This window comes from Lepeophtheirus salmonis, chromosome 12 (assembly GCF_016086655.4).
Source record: "Lepeophtheirus salmonis chromosome 12, UVic_Lsal_1.4, whole genome shotgun sequence".
Lineage (NCBI taxonomy): Eukaryota > Metazoa > Arthropoda > Copepoda > Siphonostomatoida > Caligidae > Lepeophtheirus > Lepeophtheirus salmonis.
This window is the reverse complement of record NC_052142.2, coordinates 7,133,176-7,157,274: the sequence shown is the minus strand read 5'-3', so window position 1 is coordinate 7,157,274 and position 24,099 is coordinate 7,133,176. Positions and strand designations below refer to the sequence as shown.

At 29.5% G+C, this 24,099-nt stretch overlaps 1 protein-coding gene and 2 long non-coding RNA genes across 4 annotated transcripts in view; 2 read left to right on the top strand and 1 right to left on the bottom strand.

Moving 5' to 3' along the window:
- LOC139906691 (uncharacterized) overlaps positions 1–8,861 on the top strand; it is a 16,572-nt gene extending 7,711 nt beyond the window's left edge. The window contains exons 2-4 of the long non-coding RNA XR_011782434.1: positions 4,881–7,941; positions 7,995–8,134; positions 8,200–8,861. This is a non-coding gene — a long non-coding RNA (uncharacterized lncRNA). The remainder of the gene's footprint in view (positions 1–4,880; positions 7,942–7,994; positions 8,135–8,199) is intronic.
- LOC139906692 (uncharacterized) overlaps positions 1–18,934 on the bottom strand; it is a 28,000-nt gene extending 9,066 nt beyond the window's left edge. The window contains exon 1 of the long non-coding RNA XR_011782435.1: positions 18,857–18,934. This is a non-coding gene — a long non-coding RNA (uncharacterized lncRNA). The remainder of the gene's footprint in view (positions 1–18,856) is intronic.
- On the top strand, positions 12,005–24,099 carry LOC121126572 (uncharacterized). Of its 2 annotated transcripts, XM_071891955.1 has the most exons (4): positions 12,005–12,180; positions 12,719–16,929; positions 23,143–23,418; positions 23,531–24,099. In XM_071891955.1, the coding sequence occupies exons 2-4, from the start codon at positions 12,793–12,795 to the stop codon at positions 23,531–23,533; spliced, it is 4,416 nt and encodes a 1,471-aa protein (XP_071748056.1). In that variant the 5' UTR covers positions 12,005–12,180; positions 12,719–12,792; the 3' UTR covers positions 23,534–24,099. The 2 variants fall into 2 exon arrangements, with proteins under 2 accessions (XP_071748056.1, XP_040577795.1); XM_040721861.2 differs by having other exon boundaries at positions 23,143–24,099.

The window sequence follows — 24,099 nt, the reverse complement described above, 5'->3', positions numbered from 1 at the left end:
TCTTTAAATTTATGGTATTGCCCATAAATGCAGTTTGGTTCACCTACTATAATTAGAAGATATCAAAATTTTCCCTCTATTGGTCTTGTTGCATCACTTGTTCTGATGTTATGAATTGTAATAATTTATTTAGTTATAAATTCTGTTTCAGTTTTGAAGAGTTTTTGGTCAATTCAAAGAAATCCATCTTCTTAGTAGTTTACCTTATAATGTATATTTTGTAGCTCGTATCAAGCGTTAGAGATAATTGCCATAATCATTGTTATAGCTATTCAATAATGGGGCGAAAAATTTTCAAATTAACATTTCACAAAAACTATTGAACCTTTATTGTAAATGGAGCATGTAGATTCGATAAAAATGATCCTTCAAGCTGTAGAAACTCCACAACCCTCAAGTTTCTAATGTCAATGTTGGTATTGAATATGACGTATTCTTGGAGAAAGAAGAAAGACATGAAAAAAAAAAAAATTGCACACTGCTATAAAATTGTTAAAAATGAGGACTTCAAATCTGAAGCAGGAAGTTATTTTTTTTTAGTCTAAAAATACAAAAAAAGAAAGAAATCACCACTGATATATCAATAATATCCAACACAAGTCATCAAAATCATCAGCCAACAAAAGAAACGTTTTCATTATATATGATAAAGAGGAACTTAAAACACCCACAGTTTTGAAGACTATGGACTGTAAAACTTTTGAGTACTTGAGAAGAACTCAAACAAACCAATAACCAACTTGCCAAACTGTGGTTTTGTGGAATATAGATTTTAATGTTGTCAATGGAATTCAGAAAGACTGCTCACGATATCTTCACAAAATGTGTCTTAATTTGGAAAATGAAGAAGACTGTATTGGAGTTCTATCTTTTGACGAGGTTGATATCAAGAAACGGTTTGAAATTGGAATTAAAATTCAAACCAAAAATGGTGACTATAAAAAAGTACAAGTTGCAATGGTTGGAAGTCTTTTTAAGTCTTAGAAACAGCCTGCATATTTCAAGTTTCAAGCTCCAATGGCACAGGGGATACTATTCGAAATTATCAATTAAATTGATGCATGTGGCACCAAGATCTTTGGAATCATTTTTGATATAGGAAATAATACTTTCCTTAGTTTGTTTTTTCTCTTGGCTGACAAGGCGTATCTATAATTCAATTTAATAGTAGGACTATAAAAAAACGATTTTTTAGAAACATCAATAATACATATGCATAAACATACACACGTCTACAAAAACAACTGAACATTAGGGTTTGTTTATAAAAGGACTATCCGTTCTAAAACACGAAGGTGATGTTTCACAATAGATAAAACACCGGAGATTTCATAGTCCGAGGAAGCACGTTTCGCATACTCTGTAACATTTCAATTAAGAATATTTTCCTCTTTTCCAGAATAAAAGGCTAAAAAATCATCCTTCTTTTTGTGACAAATAATTAAACATTTTATATTTTAATTTTGGAGTAACATGAATGGGAATTCTAATGAGATAGTATTGGAGCATGAATCATCATCAAATTGTATGTATTATTTTATGCAGCAAAGTGTCCGTTCAGCAAAATGGCTTTCCGTTATGTGTCCTAGAACTAATAAATTTACATAAGATCCCAAAATCTCACACAAGCATAAATTCAAAAACTTTAGAAACCTTCATAAAGTTCAAGTTTATTATGAAGCTTAACTGGATGATAGTACATGAAGACTCATAAATACATATCCCTTAAAACAGTGGTTCTCAAACTTATTGCGCGCAATGTATAGCAAAATAAAAATATAATATTTTAATTAAACATTCAAATCATAGGCTCAAAAAGTTTGCAAAACAATAGTGAATTGGCCAAGAAAAAGGACTATGTTTTGTACGTGCCAATTGTAAATCCCCTCTTAAAATCATGGTTTGGGAGCTTACGGACTCTGGGAGTGAGTGATCTTCATGTAGTGGACTGCAAGAAGACAAAGATGCTTGATAAGTTTGATCTGCTTGTCATGACTCTTCCGAGCTCCAAGGAAACCATTACGGGCAGAAAAATTGTTCCATTGTCTTCTGACGCTATCACCATGCAACACAATGCTCCATCTTATGCTTTAAAATCTACTCAAAAGTGGTGTTTAGAGTATCTATCTGGCTTTCGGGAGAAATACCAATGCCCTGGAACCTGTCCTGACTTGAATCCAATCAAAAATCTGTGGGGCATCATGAAGAATAAGTGTAACAGTCTGCCCCCTTACAAATAACAGGAGAAGCTAATTAAACAGGTAAAGTATCTATAGGATTTTGGATCCTAGAGTCCTGGAGAATATTCTTATCAACTTGCCAGGAGGATACAGGAAGCCATCCACACTTTGTCGTCAATTATATACACTGCTTTTTCCAACCTGACAATTTTTAATTGGCATATTGAATTTAATTGCATTCTGAAAGAGTTGTCAATTTCAAATACTCCTATACAAGGGGAAAATGAGCGCCTTTCATTCCTTAAAAAAAACCGAGAGGGAGCGCACTTAGGATTTCTTGCGCAAACTAATGGTCTACGAATAATTCAAAAGAGTATTTCGTCAAAAGATATTCGTTTCTTATTTTAATTGAAGTAAATAAGAATTAATTATTATGTAGAGTAAAGAGTGGAATTCAACAAGGGTAATGAAATTAGTTTGACTTGCACTGTTTCTATTTTATCTGCTAAAATTTTGTTTTATTTTAAGGAATATATCTGGTAAGTTAATACCAGAGGTGGGAATATATCTTTATACAGACTGCAAGTCTAAGTTCTTGAATACTTTCATTGAGTCTTTTAATTATGAGCAAGTTTGTTAGAAAAGGTCATAAGTTCATTAAAAACTCGAATCTAAGCTTACTTCCAAGTCAAGTCGTATGTATTTGATATTGAGATGAAATTTCAAGTTTGCACTTATGGTGTGAGGAATATGTATTGAAATAATATTTTATGTTTTAAATTTTTCTTCATATTTGTTTCGTACTAATACCATAAAGTCATTCTGATTTAGTATGAATAAAAAGTAATTATAATGGAGATACTACTTTCATTAATTATCATTGACCCATAAGTATTGATGCTGTATTAAGAGCGTTAATTTCTCATCACATAATACAAAATATAATAATTATTAAAATTGTGTTCTTTTAAGATATTGGAAATGGACAATAAAATTTTATTATGATATTATCATTAGTAAATATGAGATTGAATAACGTCAACACAGTCAACTTATTTTTAATATTTATTTTTGTATGCATTCCGCATTAAATGGAAACTAATAAGAAAATAATTAAAAATATGTACATATATATAAATATATATATTTGCACTTGTATAAAATATTATAGGAATACGATTACCTCAATTCGAGTGAAAATTGCTACACTTTCCACACCCATGGATTTTGCACCAAGAGGCATATAATTGATATGCATACCGACGATGTCATATTGATGTTAGATGCTTAGTCTGAGGATCAATTAACTAAACAAGTTAAAGTGATTTTAAATTACTTCATATGCTCTCCTACTTTGTAATAGGATTATTATTAATTTATTAATTACGAAAATACGACTACTCAATCAAATTGGAGGTTCATACGCTGTCCTACTTTGCAATAGATTTCCATAAATTATATACAGTGTTTTTTCGTAAATCATTGAGTATAACTCTTTTCAAAATTACTTCCTTTAAGGCTAATTTTAATTTTTTAATTACTTATTTAAAATTAAAAGATATCCAGAGTCCAGAGAAAGTTCTGTTAAATGTCTATTCAAGTCCTAATGATTTAACTTATTACATTAAATACATATAATTATAGACATAGGGCGACACAAGTTCCAAAAACATGTGACATAACTCTTATTTGAAATGGTTTGCATGATGTATGTACGATGTCCACAGGGATGGAGTCTCAGGCAGACACCAGTTTGGCCTTCAGGTCGTCCAAATTCTTGTAGGGATCGCACAGCCTCTACTCTCAAGAATGGACCACATGGAATAATCCATGGCTTTTAGGTCGGGGCTGGAGGGGGCCAGACTTTCTTATACCAGAATCCCCTCAAATTGGCCTCACACTCCCGCTGCGTCTCTCTGTATGTGTGTAAGGGGCATGTATGGAACGATACCTTCATTCAGGATGGTATTGATGTATTGATGTACACCTTGGTATTGATGTACACCTTGGTATTGATCTTCTCCCTGGCCGACACAAACACCAAGGAGGACTTCACTGTATCAGTCACAGTCGCTTCTGTAAACTAAACTGAGCTCATCTTTTTTGGCCAGAATCCCATCATTTTGGACGTTAAATGCCTATTCCACATTACTTCTCTCCAGTCTTTTAGACTTTATCTTGCTTGACAGGTGCTGTTGCCTTTTCAATTTGTAGGGATTAATCCCAAGGTCATCTCAGTTAAGGTATCTTATTGTTATTGCACTCATATTGAAATCCTTAGCCATCTTAGTGAGGTTCCTCCTGGAATTTCTTGCAATCCTTGCCTTGACGACCCCGCGTCCTTTCTTACCTTGGTTTGCCTGATTTGGGTCTGTCCTTGATAGATTGAACATGACATATTTCTCATTACTTATATTTTCATAAGAATTGTGTAGGATGAGTGTTTTGTGTATAAATAACTATATATACGAAACCAACTTTGGATAAATTTCTTTTCGAATATACAGAATGTTTAACCATTTATATCTTGAATATGAGTTACTGATTACGTTTAATAGTTTCATTTTAGAGAGTTATATCTATATAAAATAAAATATTGTTTGAAATTCAAGTATTTATCATCTTCATTTATTAATACATATACGCTACTTTAACTAGTTTATTATTGTAATAACTGCACTTATTCAAAACTATTTTCAGTCGTATAAAATTCATTTTTATATTATGGAGAAAAAAAAAAGAAGATATTTAATAATGGTCCTAGTGGTTCTTAAGTCTCAATTACTATTTAAATTTAAATTTATGAGAGGATGGTGTTCTAACATTGTTTGTATCTTCCTCGTTCAAAAGTTCAATTTCCTCAAAATCTAGAAGAATTGGGGACTCATATTTGAATCAACTTGTGGTTAAAAGAGACAATTAAATTACAGTTAGTACTTCAGAACCCAATATTGGACCAATAAATATTTTGAATAATTTATTCTATTTATATAATCATAACACTATCGGTTTTAATAAAATGAAGCACATTGTTTATTTGAGGACTTAATACGTAAAAATTTAACATTCTTAATTATTGAGATCTTTAGAGTAGTAATGATCTCAATAATTTTAATCAAAAACATAAATCTTTTTACCCGTATGCAAACATATTGAGAAATGCCATTTTTCCAAATGACCTCACAGCTATCGAAATTATCTATATAGTAACAACAATTTAGAATGGAATTAGAGAAGGAATTTTTGGAATACTAGAAGAAGATGTGAGTTGGGAATCGATACCTACCATGAGATAAGATATGAGACAAGTAGAGGTGTATATAACAAGGAGTCAACGATTTCCAAGCGTCGAACTAATGTAGGTATACACAATATATTTACCTCTACAAGTACCCTTTACATAATTCACAAAATTGAAAGCACAGAAAAAAATTTGTATTCTACATCCCCGTTTGTCTCACTCATCATCAGAATGCAGACGGTATGAACAAAAAATAGCAGAAGAAAAATAATCATAAAGACCCCCAGCACACCAAAGAAAGTTGAACAACGATATTCAAGGTACAAGATGGAAAAGTGTCAAGTGGTTTATGTGTAATAAAATAGAACACTTTCAGAGTGAATGCCCTAAGGACAATATAAAACAAATGTTACAGGGGCCAATCCCCCTAAAGAAAGGCCTGCAATTGGGAGATGAAAAACAAGAAATAGTTATCCAGAACGCCCCTCTCAATAGTGACATCACTGTGCAAACGATCTCAGGGTTCAAAGGAGAGTTGGAGAAGCACCCTTTATTCATATGGACAAACATTGTTCATCTCAGTTTCAAAGCTTAGTCAACTCAGGAAACCTGAGATTCGACGTAAAGGATGAGAAACATTGGCTTAAAGCGTATCCAGTAAAATAATTAGAACCAACTTACACAGAGGTAAAATGGTCAAGTAATAACCAGCTTATAGTTATAGGGCAACCTGACAGAGATGTAAACCTATAATTCGATAGTATATCAATACCATGGTCAACACGGCCTAATATAGTAAAAAAATAAGATGTACCTTACATATTATCGTATAAGTTCCTACGAGAAATTGGGATGGACACTTTTCTAGGTAAAGAAATAACTGCCAAGATGGGTACTGCTGAAAATAAATGAAATTGATTACATATCTAGACTCATCTAAAGCGTTTTGGAATCGTCAACGCACTTATTATATGCAGTAATAAGAAAGGAGCAATAACTCATGAACCATTTTATATTCCAACAGAATACACCATCTAGTTAGAAGAAGATAGTACTTCAAACGCACATAAATTAGCAAGATGAATTAATATGATTCTATTCGTAGTTAGAAAATTGGAAAATAGTCATAATTTGTAAAGCAACGGAAGCAAGAATGAATTTAAAGGATAAAATTAATGTCAAGTTAGTTATTATGAATATTACAGAAGAAGAAGTACGAATTGGAAAAGGATAACGCCTTGGAACAATTCAATAAATTGGAACAATTAAGTAATGAATTTGATATTGCTTCAATGACAGATTCACAGTCCACAATGCCCCCCAAACACTTATATGGTAGACCTAAACAACAACTACGACGAAGCTCATAATTTAGTTATGGAATATATGGGAGAATCACAACTCAAACTCTCCAAGAAAAATGAAGATACTACACACAAAGAAATCGATTCCATATCTGGAGGAAAAGTGTTCAACAATCCAAATCTGAGAATGATTGAAAAGAAACTGATATAAAATCTACTACTTCGATCTTACCCAATCTTCTCCGGAACTCATCTAATGTGGTTAAGAAAATGTTATAAAATTTGAAGTAAATACAGTTGAAAACAGTCTAGTCAAAGCTAAAGTAACACCAATGAACCAACAATGAGGGGAGCATTCAAAGTCCAATGGGATATATGGCAAGAACAAGAAACAGTTACAGCACAAATATAGAATTGGGATCCGCACTCGTTCCAGTGAAGAAAAAGGACAGATCCTGGAGATTTGCTACAGATTATCGTAATTTAAATAACATCAATAAATCTTATTTATATCCTATAACTAAAGATAACTTGATAATTTTGGTAAGAATAGAAAAGCGTACGAGGAAAAGAGAAGAAATACTTATGGCATCATTGATTAAATAATATACATCTTCTTCTATCGAGCTAGAACGTTATCATTCCCACCTTTATTATTCAATATTAATATAATATTAGATGGTGATAGTCGATAGAGAACAGAATAAAATGCCTAAATTAACGTCGCCTTCTGTCTGGATTTCTGAAAATGGAGGCCCAGGAATTTGGAAAATACTTACCGGATGAGAAACAGATGGTTTGTCAGATTTGTCGATATATATGTGCCTTTACTCCCCTGTCTAGAATTCCACGCCACTCATTATCCTCATCTCATATAAGAGCATGGATATTCATCTAAAAAATCAAGTTAATGATGAATACATAAAGTTAAACTTTAACTCTGATCTCACAAAGATGCTTATTGCATGTAATATAATCTTATCCATTGCTAATCATCTGCGTTCAAAAAATTTATGGAGAAATACACGGTTAAACCTATCCCTTCCCGAGGAACTATCTTTAAATTAATGGAGGATGTTGGTACTGATGTCATTTATAGAAATACATATAAAAATGTTTTGAGTCATCCACACCAAATTACGATCAAGTTATCAGTAAAAAGTATAAAATATTTACTAATTTCGAAATGGGACTCTTAATTTTGTATTATCTAACAGTAAGTATTCAATTTTATTTTAAATCTAACCATAAAATACGATTATATTTTAGCTAAACATATCAAGAATTATGATACACAACTCATTAAATAGCAAAAACAACTGCTTAAATGGTCACAACAACGGAGGTAGTAGCTTTGGATGGTTCGCAACTAGTTTATCTGAGACTAGTTTCCTCACTTAAAGACTTGGGTATGATCATTAGGTTTTCCAATATTACATAGTCTATAAATATTACTTTTTTTTTATCACTTAAGGCTTAGCTATGGTTGATAGACTCCAAGAAATGGTGTTCAGAAAACTCATAAAAGGCAAAAACAACTGCTTAAATGGTCACAACAACGGGGGTAGTTACATTGGGTGTAGCATTATAATAAGCAATTGTGTATATCCTTCATCTTTTTTTTGCTCTTAATAAAGAGTAATATCGCCGGACATTACTACATAATTAGCTTTTGCTCTAAATCTTTAAGATGGATTTATTTGTAACATTTTTTTTATTAGTATATTTATTATCTAATTTTATGATTTTGACATTTACTTTATTATTAATAGTTAGTAAGATTTCCTCGGTAGAGATATATCTATCCTGTGCACAATTGTATATAGCAACTTCCACATGAAGAAGAGGGGTGATTATCTTTTTCATTAAACTCCACGTCTCGCTTGTGTTTTGCAACCTAAAGTTATGACATATTTAACTGGATTCCGGTGGCAGAACAAGAAAATATTATTTGGATCAATCTATTATTTTAATATTCTGTATATATAATTTATTGTTATTAGTTATATGATTCCAATTGTTTAATTTTGTATATTGAACATAAATGTATGATGGTATATTTTTTATTATGTAGATTATATTAAATTAAAGCCTTCTTTTTTAAACTTGGAACTTCAAATATATTTCGAAATACTCTACTTTGTCGTTTCATTAGCTATTATTCTGAGAATAAGGTTCATAATGAATTACAATTTCATGGAGTGTGACGTTATAAAATCTATTGTAATGGAAAAGAAACGTCTAAGTCAATTATACGTAGTATATCTTCATTAAACATTTTACTAATAAACACTTTCGATATACCCTCAAAAATTATAATAAAGTAGGCAGATGATAATCACATAAGTATTTTAAACAATGATACCATATGTATTTTTTCCCCTTCTCCTTGCACGTGTTTTTCTCCACAATATGATCAACTTTACCTATAAATAACTTACTTGAAAAGTTTACTGATCCTCAACTTTATTGTGATCAACATGATGGGATACTTACTTTGTTGTTCTTGTAAAAGACGAAAATCACGACAACCTTACACTAGTATCTCCGTTGAGAATATACAAATTCCTACGCATGCTTTTTTAGACCAAATAATGCATGCTGAATATACACAAGATTGATGGGAAAGATATACGGACCACAAGTCGACAGGAAATGACTATTATGATTCTTTGATGACAAAGTCGTCATGGGTACGACATTTTTGGAAACCTTATTAAGATTCGCAGAATTCCTTCTCAGAAATGAGCAAGCTAACCTCAGAATCAAGACGACAAAGACTTACCTATTCGTCCATCAAACAAACAGGTTAGGACACACCATTAGAAAAGACAAATTTCACCATCAGAGACATTAGTTGAAGTTATCAAGGGTTGGCCCAGGCCAGAGAATATCAAGGATCTTCAAACATTTCAAGGTAAAACTTCTATTAAAGAAAATCCATTCCTTCTTACATTTAAACATCAGAACAACTCACTAAATTACTACGACACAGCAAACCCCAAAGACTTTAAATTAATGCAAGGAGATTGGTTAAAGACAGACTTCGTCAGTTATTTTTAGTTTAGTCTCGTCTTTGGCTTGTCTCTTCTCGTATTTGTTAGCCAAAAGTCTTCTTCAGTCATTAGTCTTCGTCATTATTTAGTCAGCTTTCGTCTTTGTTAGAGTTTAGTCTTAAAAGATAGTGTACTCATTTTTAAATAATTAACCTATTATAAAGCACCAAACGATGTTTAATGTGAACTTAATATCAATAAATAATTAATATCAAGTTTATTTAAGAAGCTTAATCCGGGTCAGACATAAAGTAACTTTTCTGATCAAACATGTACTTAAGGTATATGCAAAAGTCGAACTAATTCAATAAATTCATAAATTATTGGTTTCAGTTTTAATTACATTCTTTACTGAATAATAAAAGTTAATTTATTTATTAGATGCACAAAAGATTGAGATTAGTCAAAAAAGTATTTAAATTAGTTTTGTGCCACAAGCAAAACTCGAAAATTGTTGCTCGAGTTTTATGAAGTAAATATAAAATGATTTCTAGGAGGAGATCAATAACAAGAATAAAAGTTTAAAAAAAAAGATTTGTCTTCAAAATAAATAAGCGAAACCACATTCATTGGGACTTAAACAGTATTTTTTAAAGACAAGTTTTCAATATTATTTTGTAACGAATATAAATGTGAACACTACTAGTTCAATCATTTATTAAAGTAGAGTGATGAAATTAATTCATATTTCGAAATATTAAAGCATAAACAATTAGTCAGAAAAAAACAAATTTGAGTACAGGTAGAGAAAATGACACTTGAATGTTATCGACGAATTTCCATTTGCGCACTCCAAGTAGTTGGGCGCCTCCAGGACCACCGTCTTTGCAATCAGAAAATCCGAAACGTTAGACTGAGCCCGGAAGAGTTAAAGAAAAGAACCTAGGCTAATCTTCTAAAGTCTGTCAGGGCCCATGGAAGAGATCTTGGGGTTTCACAGCAAACTGTATAAAGAGCTATCAAAAAGTGGGTGGAAAGAGCCTTGTTAGGATAAAGAGGCCACTTCCCAAACCAGCATTGAAAAAAAAATATATTCTCCGTTACATGGTCCTTTTTAATGAGTTTTTTTAAGTTATTTTTTGACACATTTGGCCCCATACAGACCTGATGACAGCATCCTCGACTATACCTTTGGGCCCATGTCAAGGGGAAGGCATACAGTATCCTTTAGCGAAATACAAAGCCCCTCAAAGCCACTGTAAGCTAGCACTAAGACGTTATGACAGATAACTACATCTGCAGCGAGTGCCAGGTCTTCTGCCACCACCTGGAAGCCATCATTGCCGCTAAGAGCCACTACATTTATGATTCATAGAGCTCAGACACACATTTATTTATATTATTAATTCTGTTGAAATTCTACTGTTAGTTAATAAATTATATTTTGTTTAATTTTAAAATTCAAAGTGTTCATATCTTAATGGGCCACTCGGAATTAAAGCAACTTTTATCACAATTATTTTTAAATTATTTTAACTCTAAATCATATATAATAGAAATTAATATAATAGAAACTCATTTAACAAAAAAAAGTGTCTTTAATAAATTTTAAAAGCCACAAAAGATTATATTTGGTTATCAAGTATATTTGACTGAGCTATTTATGATAAGGGTATTTGACCTTTTCCTAATGGAAAAACATCGCTTTATTTTTCTAATGCATTAAATCTGTTTCACCATTAACTTTCTGTATGATAATCAATAATGCATTATAATTTTATCAAAACTTTTTAAAATGTATCATTGTTGTACTCTTAAAAATGATTAATTAGTAAGGATGGTAATATTAACCGAAATATATTGAAACTATTAAAGAATCAGAATAACAAATATTGTATCATAACTTAGATACATTCTAAGCTAAATCAAATATTATGTAACTTTATTTATGAATACAATTTTCAAATATAATTTGCCAAGATTTTTTTATTTTATGTATTGAACAAAAAGTATAAAAAAATTATACTTCCTTTGGTTAAATTATATCAAAGTATACAATGAATATTTTATATGAATAAAAATGATAATTGACAATTTAACAGTTACATATTATTTGCTAAATTTGTTCGAATTAGTAGAGTACATTTATATTTAACATTACAAACAATTACCTATAATTTTGAAAGAGTCATAAATATAATATGAAATAATTTTATCTTTGTCCTTTCTTTTTCTTCATATCATATATACGTAATATATAAATATTTGGAATTTATCCAAAACAATCTTTATTATTTTCATTTTTATTTACCTATAATTTTGTAAACTTATTCACGTTTTTGAGTCAATATTAATTACAATAAGTGCCTTGTTACTTTATAAATATCGAATATGAAATATTATTAACCGATATATGTGGTCATATATATTTTGAATTGAAAATGATTTGACTAAAGCTAGTAAGTTCCTTCATTAAATATATAATTTTTAATGACTTTATTTTATGTCATAAAAATACGTTATCCTAAAATAGGTACATTAAAATACATTGCCAACTTAAAACCTTCTTAGAAAATAAAAAAATGGTTCATGAAATTTGCAAGTTTAAAATAAATTTGAGAATAAGGTCCTTCTTTCTTGTTTTTATAAAAAATACACTCGGCATAAAGAAACAAGATAATAAATAAAATATTTTACTTTTTTACAATCAAGAATTATTTAAAATTAATTAAAAAATATATAGTTTTATTTATTTCTTTTCAAATATTTTCCTAAACAAATTAATAGATTTAGGTAATATTGATGAAGTTTTGAAATTGGAGTATCTTCTAAAATAATTCAATAACTTTGAATTATTTTTATATAGAAGATAATTATAACAGTTTTCGACAGTATCTATGGAAATATTCATTATTTTATTACTTTATACGAGCATTCAGTTGGCATTATTAATACTTTCAAAATTTTAAAGCCATGTATTATTTTTATTTTTTCCAGACGAATGACAAAAAAATGGGGGAAAACACATGAGATACCGTATATGACACATTTATTTTTGTAGAATAAAAAATATGCCAGTTAATACAAGTAGTACAGGTGCCAGTTATGGAAAGTCATCTGATCCCTTATGTCCATTGGGATTCCATCCTCAAGTTCGTTGGCCCACAAGGTGTAAAAGATGTTTTCGTGATTACAAGGAGCATTCAGATGCATCTGATAGAAAAAAATATGGGGATCTTGAGACACAAAAGACTAATTCATGGACTTTAACGAATACAAATTTACGTTCTGGTTTCACTAAATCTAAAAGTTTAGATGTATCTACTGACATTCCTGATTGGCGCAAGCGAATGATATTACGACAAGAACACAAAGAGATACAAATGAGATTTGATATAAAAGATCAACATGAAGAAGGAGTTCCTAAAGTTTCTCGAAGTCAATCTGTCCAACCAGAAAAAAGTACTGAAAAACAACAGATTGAGTTATGTAAATCAACAAAAGATCAACAAAAAATTGAAGTCGTTAATTCAAATTTTAATTTGTTCGATTCATCAGAAAAATGTCGAATAGATGCAGCTTTAAGTAAAAAAGATCAAACTTCAAATATTAATACTTCTAATTCATGGGTATCATGGAAAGCAAAGAATGAACCTACAAAAAAGAACGCCAATATTGAATTAACACCTTCAGAACCATCTTGGAGAAAAGTAGAAAAAGAAAAGTCAAAATATAGTACACCACAAAAAGATATAAGAAAAATAAATTCCTCTGTATGTAATACAGCATCCAAAGAAATTTTGAAACATTCATCTAAACCGATTTCAGAATCCCAAAAGACTGTAATTATCTCGAAATTAACATATCCTCAAATTTATTCTACAGATTCTACCAAACCCTTTTCTCAAAATATTGAAAAGAGCAAAAATAATGAACTATCATTTCAAGAAGTACAATGCATATTACCTGAGGTAAATACCAATTATGATTCCAAGGAGTTTGAATCTCATAAGGCCCTTAAAATATCAGAAGAACTTCTTAAAGCAAAAGCAAAAATTCGAGAATATGAAATTTGTATCTCAAACTATGATAAAGATAAAAAATCGAGTGTTATTAAAATAAAAGAGTTAGAAAATGAGCTTGAAAAGCGACCTCTACAATCAGAAACCCAAAAAATAATTTCGGAACTCAAAACGAAGTACAGTTTCATTGAGAAAAAATGTCATCACTTAGAAAAAGAAAATGATAACCTTTTAAATAATGTTCAAAATTTAGAAGGTGAATTAGAAGAAGTTCAAGATAATTTCAGAGAAGATGAAGCTGATGAATATCGTCATATTAAAAGAGAGCTGGAAATAGCTTCTAAGAATTGTCGTGTATTACAATTCAAATTGAAGAAAGTTGAAAAATTTAATCATGATTTAGGAAAAGAAAATAATATTCTGGAATCAAAAATAAAGGCATTATCATCTAGAGATGAATCTTTATCGTCCATAAATGATTCCGATAAAATACTTCACTTAGAAAAAGAACTAGAAGAGAGAAATATATTGATTAAGAAACTTGAATCACATAGCTCAATAACCAATTTTAATCGGCGTATTAATGGTCCTACTCTTAATCGTAGTGGATCCATAGAATCCAATATAGAAGATCAACTTACGAAAGATCTTCAAGACTCAATCGAAAGGGAAAACGATCTCAAAGAACACTTATCAATGGCTGAGGAGGAATCATTACAATTAAGGAAGCAACTATCACTAGTAGAAGACGAAAACGAGAGTCTTACTTCACAAGTAAAATGTTTATCTAGTAAAGCTTATGGTAATTCAAAGAAGTATAAACAGAGCTCCAGTGCTCTTACCAGAGATAATGAAAGGTTACTTGATAAAGAAGAATCTTTTTCAAAAGAAATAAAAACTCAAATGGATGTTAAGGATCAAGAAAATATATCACTTCGTAGAAAAGTAGAAAATTTAATTAATGATAATCATAAAATGGCTATGCAATTAAAAGAGTTTTCTAAACATAAAGGTTCTCAAAAGCAGCAATTCACGGAGTCACTTTCAAATATACATGCAGAATTGATTAACACAGATTTAAATGGTACAAGAGTTACGAAAATGGATAATTCCAAAGTACACTTGTTGACATCATCCAATTCCGAGAATAACAAGGATTGTGCTTTAAAAGATCAAAATGAGCTACTAAAATCTCAAAAGATAAAATTAGAAAACAAATTATCAAATCTTGAAGAAGTTTTAAAAAATCAAAAACTATTAAATGAAAAAAAAAATACTCAAAATCAATCAGAAGATGAAATAGATCAATTAAAATCAAGACTAGATAAATCTTTTTACAAAGCTAATGAACTCGGAAAAAAACTTAATATTGTAACAGATAAAGCTGATCAGGCACAGCGAGAAGTAATTACTATTGAAAGAGAAAAAAGACGTATAGAAGATGAGAAGATTCGAGCAAATACCAATATAGCAAAACTTGAATTAGAAATACGAAACTTAAAAAGTGAACTAAATAATACAAAAGAGGAGTGCGATACATTAAAAAGAAAAAATAGAGATAATTTAGTACAAACTCAAGATGGGGTAAAAGTGTTCAAAGACCAAATTTCAAATATAAAACAGGAGTTAATTGATGAGCAGAATAAGGTAAAAGACACCCGAGAGTTGTTCGAAAATAAGGTTACTCAATTACAAGATGAGTTAGGAAAGCTAAGTAAATCGAAAGACGAATCTCTTAAAAAGATAAAAGATTTAGAAGAAAAATGGTGTAAATCAAAAAGGATTAATTTACAAAGAAAAGAAAAAATAGAAAACTTAGAAAAACAGCTGGAATGTAAAAAATCTGATAATGACACAATGGCAAAAATATTAAGTTTAGAAAAAGAAAATGATTCTTTAAGAAGGATTTGTGAAACAAAGTCTTCAAACTACGAATTTGAAAATCTCAAATCTAAATATGATGACATTGAGAAAGAGATAAGTATGGCCAAAGAAAAATTACAAAGCGAAATGAATGATCTCGAAAACAAATACCAAAAGCTTAAAACGGAATATTCTGCAGTCACAACTGACTTGGAAAATTTACGTGCTTCTTATAATATGGAAGCTAGTATATGGGCGAAAGAAAAGATGGATCTACAAAAAAAACTAAATGAAATAGGTGATAAATTTAATAATTCCTCCTCAAATGGATGGACTATAGAGCGAAATCGTTTTAAAAAGATCATTGAAGATCGAGATGCTCAGATAAATCAGCTTAAAATAGAGGCAGATGTCAGTAGATCACAGGTTGTGTGTCTGAAAAAAGAATGCGATGATATAAAGTGCAAACTAAATGACTATGAAAAAATGTCTAAATTTCAAAAGGTTGTAAGCAATGATAATTCTATTGCTGAGGAACTAGAGTTTAAACTAAATGAAATAAATAAAAAAATAGTTTCGGAACAACGTGAACATAAAACAGAAATAAATACGATTGTGATGAAATACAAATCCAAATTAGATATTATGGATGAGGAAATGTCAAGCTTAAAGTCCACATGTTCGAAATATAGACGAGAACGTGAAACTTATAAAGATATGCTTGAATCATTAGAAAATTCAAAAAGTAGGGGAACATCTTCAATCGACTCAGAAGTAAATGAATACAAATCTAAATTTAATGATTTAACTCTGAAAATGCAAATATTGGAAGATGAATTGAATGATAGTAAAATAGAGGCGTTAAAGGCAACTGCAAAAATAATATCTGAAAAATCAACTTATGAAATACAAATTGCGGAATTAAATTCTCGAATTAATGAACTAGAAGAATGTGCGCTCATAGAATCAGGAAGAGCTCGTATTGCTGGAACACGAACTAAAATGGAACTCGCATGGCAAAAAGAGCGAGATAACCAGAAAAAATTGATTAATGAGTTGAATGCAATGACACGAGATCTAAAAAGCACATTGATAGAAATGGAGAAAGAGAGAGATTGTGAAAGATTGGAATCTAAGCGAAAAATTGATGGGATGCGTAAAGCATTTGATAGCGAAAATGAAGATACAAAAAAGCAAATAACAGATTTGCAATATGATTTATTAGAGCTAAGGGACGCTCATGCTAAGCTACGCACAACAAATGAAAAATTGAGACGGGATCGTTTTAAAATTGAAAAAGAAAATGAAAATTTAAAATCAGTGGTAATTAAATTTTATTTAAAAACAGATTTTAATCTGAAACTACTCTTTCTTTATTAAATATTAACAAAGCCTAATCATAATGCTTTATAACTTCATAACAATAGCAAAAATGTTTCAATCAGCTTCAACCTTAATATAAAGTCAGCTTAAGACAATGTAATTAAAAGTGTTTGGTTGTGACGTGTTACTTTGTGATAAATTGTTTAACCAAGTTACGAGTAATATAATATTCGTAGGCATAGGATGGAGGTGGCAGGTACAATTCTGAGAGAATTATAAATATTAATTATATATTTGGACAAGGCAGTATTGTATATTTGGCTAAGTAAAATTATATATTTGAAACACTTTTGAATTTACTTTAAAAAAGAATGTTGTGCTTTAAAAAAAAAATTACGTCCGGAATAATCTTTTCTAAGTAAAATGTTACTAAGAAAAAAAAAGAAAGCAAATTCAAATATTTGGCAAAATCAACCCTTACGTCTATAATAATATGAATACTCTACCAAAAGAGCTTTATTAGTTTTTACAAAACAATATAAAGAAATAGTTTCAAATAATATTCAATTGAAATATTCAGAAAGGTAATACACATTCTTAAGATTTAAAAACTAAAAGCGGTGCACGTAAAGTAGTTATAAAAAAAAAAATTTAGTTGGTAATCTGCATAACTCTCTCACTCATATATGATTAACAGAACTGGCAGGAAAAAAAAAAAAAAAAAGAAGCGAAAAAATATATTTAACTATGTGACATAAAATCTGTTGTTATCATATCATTTTGCTTATTTTTTGTTTTGTTCTATATACCGGGAGCATAAGTTATGCATTGAAGTGATAGTAAAAAACATGCAAATTACTTTGTCCGACTGTCCTTCCTACTTGGTAAATAAATATGTTTTCCTTTCTTATTGGTTGTAAGTTGAGCAATTATATTACAGCAATCGCAATTACCAAAAGAAAATGATAAAAATCCAAGTGAATAAGAAGGTTGCCAAATGATAGTATTATTATTTTACGCACACTGCTACATAATTCTTAATTACAAAATAAGAGATTTATAAAATTAAAAGACACAAGAGTCATTTAATAAAAATAAAAGATGGAGATGAATAAAGGACTCTAGGGAAAGAGCGGTCAAAGGAAAAATAAACAATTCAATTAGGAACATATCCTAACGTAGTCGCCCTTATTCTTTTTTTTTCACTAGGGGAAAACTCACTCTTTTACCCCCCCCATCTTGGTTGCAGGAGGAACATGCTTCTAATTTTCTTAGTTTAAGCCAATCAGAATTGGGAACTACTAAACCTTAACTTCCTTGCCTTGAGTGTCCAATCTTTCCCCTGCAACACAAAATGTAAACAATAAAGCGCATGAATCGAACTGGGATAATAATATAATATGGGGCTAGGGTTGCGACCTCTCTTTATGGAAGTGAGTACGCCCGCACTTGCTATCTTGTTTCATTCTATGAGTTACTTGTTATTAACATTAAACAATAATGATAGAAAGGATGAAAGTACGAGCAGCAACTGTTCTTTTTCTTTCTTTACTTAAAATCAACTTTTTCCCAACATTTCTTGCAACACTAAATATGTCAAGGTCCCTAATGATAAATAAAACTGACTATGCTACAGATAGAACAATAAAGATATCTATTATACTAGTAAATATTTAAAGTATAAACTGCATGTTTTAAAATGTATAAATTAAAAGTTATATCTTTTTTATTCTCTAAATTCTAAAAAAAAAAAAGTCAATTAGTCAGCACAAAAAAGAAAAAAAAAAGAACTCAGAGGTGGATTAAGTTAGGGATCTGTAGTTCCATTTTTGAGCTTTCTAATCATAGATTATTCGACAGAAATAATTTAAATTGGATCAAAAAGACAAAACAGTGTTACTTTTGATAAATAAGAGGACTTACTTACTGATATTATTATTATTTCGTACGCACTTTTGATGTAATTTTTATCTACATCTTTAATTATGTACAATACACAAAATAAAAATGTGTTAAATTTAATCAGACTTTTGGATAAGAAATTAAGATAGGAAGAATTTCGCAATTGTTATTTTAATAGAGTTGACAAAAATTTAACAAACACATTACAGAATTTTGAAGCAATTTAATTAATAGAAATGTTATGGATAATAATATAAAAAAATATCATCTTATAAAAAAACTGTGTTAACACGTTTGAAAAATTGTATATTGGTTTAGTATGTTTATTTTTAATTAAAAAAAAAATTTAAAAAAACAATTAAATGACATATATTATGTGTTTTATATTTATAATTTAACCCAATTCTATAATTAAAGACATATTATGTACAATATACACTTTAGCATTGCTGATCAAAAGGAGTTCATTCACAATTAAAGCAAACTTTTGAAAAAAAAAAATGCATATTATGATTATCTTGAAAAACTTTTTCTTTATTATTTACAAGAAGTTAGTTCTTTACTTCTGATTTTTTTTAGCAAACATAATGAAATTTTTTATGTTATTTGATTAAAAAACTGCTGAGTAGGTTTTTATTGCTGCCTAACAATTTTTGAAACAATGTTGTAGATTGTATAATGATCTGCTCCTGCTCATTTGCAGAAATTGGCTTTGATATATATTGAGTAATAGTTTAAACTAAAGAGACTAAAAAGGAAAGAGGAGCCAAGTTTGTTGAAATAAAAAGTAAACAAAAACCATGTATATGAATTATCTTCAGGATTGACGTAACCTCGATAAAAAATAAAGAATGGAAATAATCTTGGTGGTGATTAGGGCTATGTATTTTTGTTTTTAAAATAACTTATATAACTTTTTATAGCATACTTATGCTTAAGATACCATGAACTATGGTTTCAATTAATAGTTTATGTTTCTGGTTTATTCTAAAGAAAAATACACAACCCAGTCCAAAAATGTTGACTTCTGTTAAATTACGTAAGATGAGTCTTAGGCAAAAAGACGTGATATGACAAAGTACTGCGCAAGAGATGATAAAGACATATTTAGAGATTTGACCACCGGTTTCACTGACAAATCGAAAAAAATATTTAGGGTAGAAAATAAGCACTGAGAATTCTTTAATAAGTATTTTCTGTTGTAAAATGTCTTTACATTATGATTCTTTAAGTTTCAATCGTGTATTTTGTGTTATTTAGGTAAGAAATTTGAATTTGTGACCAATTTTGGCCATAAATTACTTACATCTACAACGTATATTTAAAAATGCATTTGTAATATTAAAATGATAAATAGTGACCAGGACTTTAAAGTAAAACTGTCTGTTTAATTGTTTCTTCCATAACTTTGCTGCAATGGCCGTTTAAAAAAATATATCTCAAGTGATATACGGGAATAAAAAAATCACACTTTCCGATAAGGCCTGGCTTAAGTAGCCATATCTACTAATAGGAAAGACCCAAAGGTTTGATTTAACTATCATTGTATTGGTAATTTAATAAGCTTTAAATCGATACTTAATTTATACTATTTTTTTGTAAAACCACATAGAAAAAAATCAAAATATTACACATACTCCCTAATTCTATTGATATGCTAAAAAACCATCCCTTATTGAATTGGATAGTGCATAAAAACATTAGAAGCTTGAAAATTTAATCATTTTTACTTAAAATAATATCCATTAGGCTGATGTGTTTAATATACTCTCAGTAGGTGTAATATTTTCGATTTTTTTTTACGATTTATGCATTAAAAATTTTATGCAAAATTTCATATTACAAGAGGCCGTGACAAAAATACGGAATGAGCTATATTCCTGAAAAGTTATTCGATTATGCCCAGGATATACTTCTTTATGAAAATAATAACTAAGTTAATTCAAAGTACTTAATATTTCTGATTTTTTTTTTTACAAAGCAACAGAAACTCGATTTTTGAGCAAAGTATCCATGTTTCGGAACACGTGGTAGTAGGCAATCACATTACTAGCACCTAGTTGACATAAATCAAGGTCCAATTTGTCACAGAACAATTACAGGTTCTCAAAACCACAGGTGCCTGACTAATTGATTCATTTGTAGAGCTTGAAAATACAGAAGATATATTATTATTTCCGTCAGATTAGATATATCTTTACAAAAATGAATATATCAAAAAAAATATAAAAAAATATATATTGTATATTTTGTTTTTCTGACTTCAGATTTGAATTTTACATAAAATTTTGGTTCAGAAAACATCTCTTACTTATAAGAGTTAGAAACTTGATATTTTCCCAATTTTGGCAATGAAACCGAGGTTGAATCTGAAACCATACCATTACACAGAGTTTTAGACGAATTAGAATTAGAGATAAGAAAAAACATGCTTGATATATATACATGACGCCTCTTTGCCTTATAGTCTCTTTAGTATATACTAGCAGGAGTACCCAGCATTGCTCGTAGTTATTTTTTAAACTATAACACATTGCCTTTGTTACACAAAATCATCGTGAAACATTTTACTTTCTATATTAATAAATAAATATGCATAAGTTTAAATAGAAGCATGTATTTAAAAATTACAATTATTTTAAAGATAATAAAAAAAATAAAAAATATTTAATTACAAAAAAAATTATCCAAAATTGTAAACAGTACTACTAAATAGTGTTGTGTCGGTCCTTTTTTAGGAATGAAGACTACAGTCCTGTCCTGTCCAATCTTAGTTCGGAAATTCAGTCTTTGATGACGTCAATTAACATTATTTTTTATTTTTTTAATCTGTTCTAGTACTGAAAGTCCGAATGACTGACAATCTTAAACACCGGTTCTAAGAATCGACAGGACTGGACCAAATAAATAAGGACTGACATACACAATAGTACTAAATGACTTCTTTTAATACAGTCTTTTTTAGTTCTTCCGTCTTAAGTCAAGCTATATAGCCTTTTTATTATCAACTCTATGCGTATCCAACGTATAACTTACCATAATAAAACCATGGTTTTTGACAAATAGAGAAAAACAACTTGAACTGTCAGACCGTAAGCTTTATTAATTCTCAATGCAAAACTCAACTTCCCAAGAAATTTAACCCTATTAAAATTCATTGGCAAATTGTTTTGTTCATATGACATTTTTTAGAGTTGCTGCTTTGAGAGTTTTTAAAATCATTTTTCTTATGGGTATCAGCATCTTCCTCTGATATATACTGGCTTGGCCATTGAAATGTTTAAATAATCTTGTGATAAAAAAAAATTACTTTCCAAATATAGATCTTTTTTCCATTGCCTTAAAACTTTCCATTCGACGTTCAAAGATTTCTGATTGATCGCTTGAATGTAAAGTGGAAGATCCATTTTAACTTTAACTTTGGATAAATAACTTGACAAATCTACTTTAACTTTGAATAAATAATTTAGGAGATCTACTTTATTCCTTTAACAACAAACAGGATGTATGTAACTGATACTATAAATTAATATATATTATTAAATAATATATTTATTTTTAGCTAACTTTATTTAAGTTATAGCTATAGAAAGCTAATTAATACATTGATAGATGAAAAACCTAGATGAAATTTTATCCACAAGTTGACGCTCACTTGGGGGTATATACATACTTGCATTAAATAAAGTAAACAATTTCCTCTATTATTGACCAACAAACGAATTAGTTAAATTATTTAAGTCATTTGTACATAATTGTCCTCTATTAAACTAAATTCATATACTCTATGAGGTGCTGCCAGGATGCAAACAATACCTCATTAAAAGTCAGCCGTTTTATTTGTTGTGTAGGGATTTGAAAATTGTCTAAGTTCTCGTAAATATAAATCAACAAGAATAGTAAACGTATTTTTACTCTAAAATATTTCTAATAATACATTGAAATTTAATCATTTAACGTCATAAAAGTCTGGTTATTTATTAAAAATATATATACATTTACTCCATTATTTAAAATTTATAATACAGACTAAATGTTTTTGCCTTACCATAGTAATAGTTACAATATTTGACGAGTTGTACTCAAATGAAATTTTGGGAGAAACAAAGTCTGTGATATTTTTATGATTAATAGTAAAATTATCATAAATTTGCAAATGACAGCATTTATTTCAATTGTTTAGAATATTTAAATTATTATATTTAATTATGATGTAAAACCAAATACCTTACTTAAATTTTGAATATGTCATACACTTTTAATTATTGATGTTTCTGTTCGTCATTATTCAATTATATATTTTTTCATTAGCTCAAAGAAAAAACAAGAATGGAATTAGACGAAGACAAAAAAATTGAAAGTTTGGCCAAGGACATTGAGGAATTTCTTAAAAGTATGTCACAACTTACTAAAAAGGATTTTAAATTGAGTAGAATTGACACAGAAATTGCCAAAGAGGAGTTCCAATCAGCATTACGAAGAATAAAAGAATCAACCAGTGAATTATTTAAAATACACAAAGTTAAAGAAGTATCCCACAAAAGTATTGTTTATCAAAAAAAATATGAAGAATCCAAAAGACATTCCGTAAGTCGAATTAGATCCCAAACATTATCCGAATTAGTCGATGATTATGATTCTAATCGTGGAAGTCGTGAATCGGTTTCTTCTAATTTATCAATTCCTTTACCTATACCAGTGAGAACTCGTTCTGTAATATCTGGATCAGATGTCACCAATAACTATTCAATTCGTCGACTGGAAAGAGAAACTTCGTTAGATCGTATATCTACAGGTTCTCGAGATTCAAACTTTTCTACTCAATCTGAATGGGTACGTGGAGAAAAGTCGAAGAAAAAGATAAGTTTAATCGGTAAATTAAAAAAAATAGCTAAATCTCGTAATTCAAGTAATTGTGGGCAAGATCCGATGATATATGGGTCTGGTTCAGACATTAGTGTCGGTAGTGCACTATCCATAAATAGTTCTTCATCTGCCTTTCAAAGAGCCCAAATTGTTAAAAAAGCCAAGGAATCTGGAAGTTGTTCAAAACTATCACCATCAGAAGCGAATCTCCCATTTGATAAATATTTTACATCGGGTCACAGAAACTTTTCAAACAAAAATTTTTAACTTTTATTTTTTATTTCTGAATGCGACTCCCTTTTATTTTTGTAATTTTTGATTATTCAACGATAAGAATTTTGCAAGATTTTAAAGACGTGTATGAATAATTTTGATAGATATTAAAGAAAGATTAAACAATAA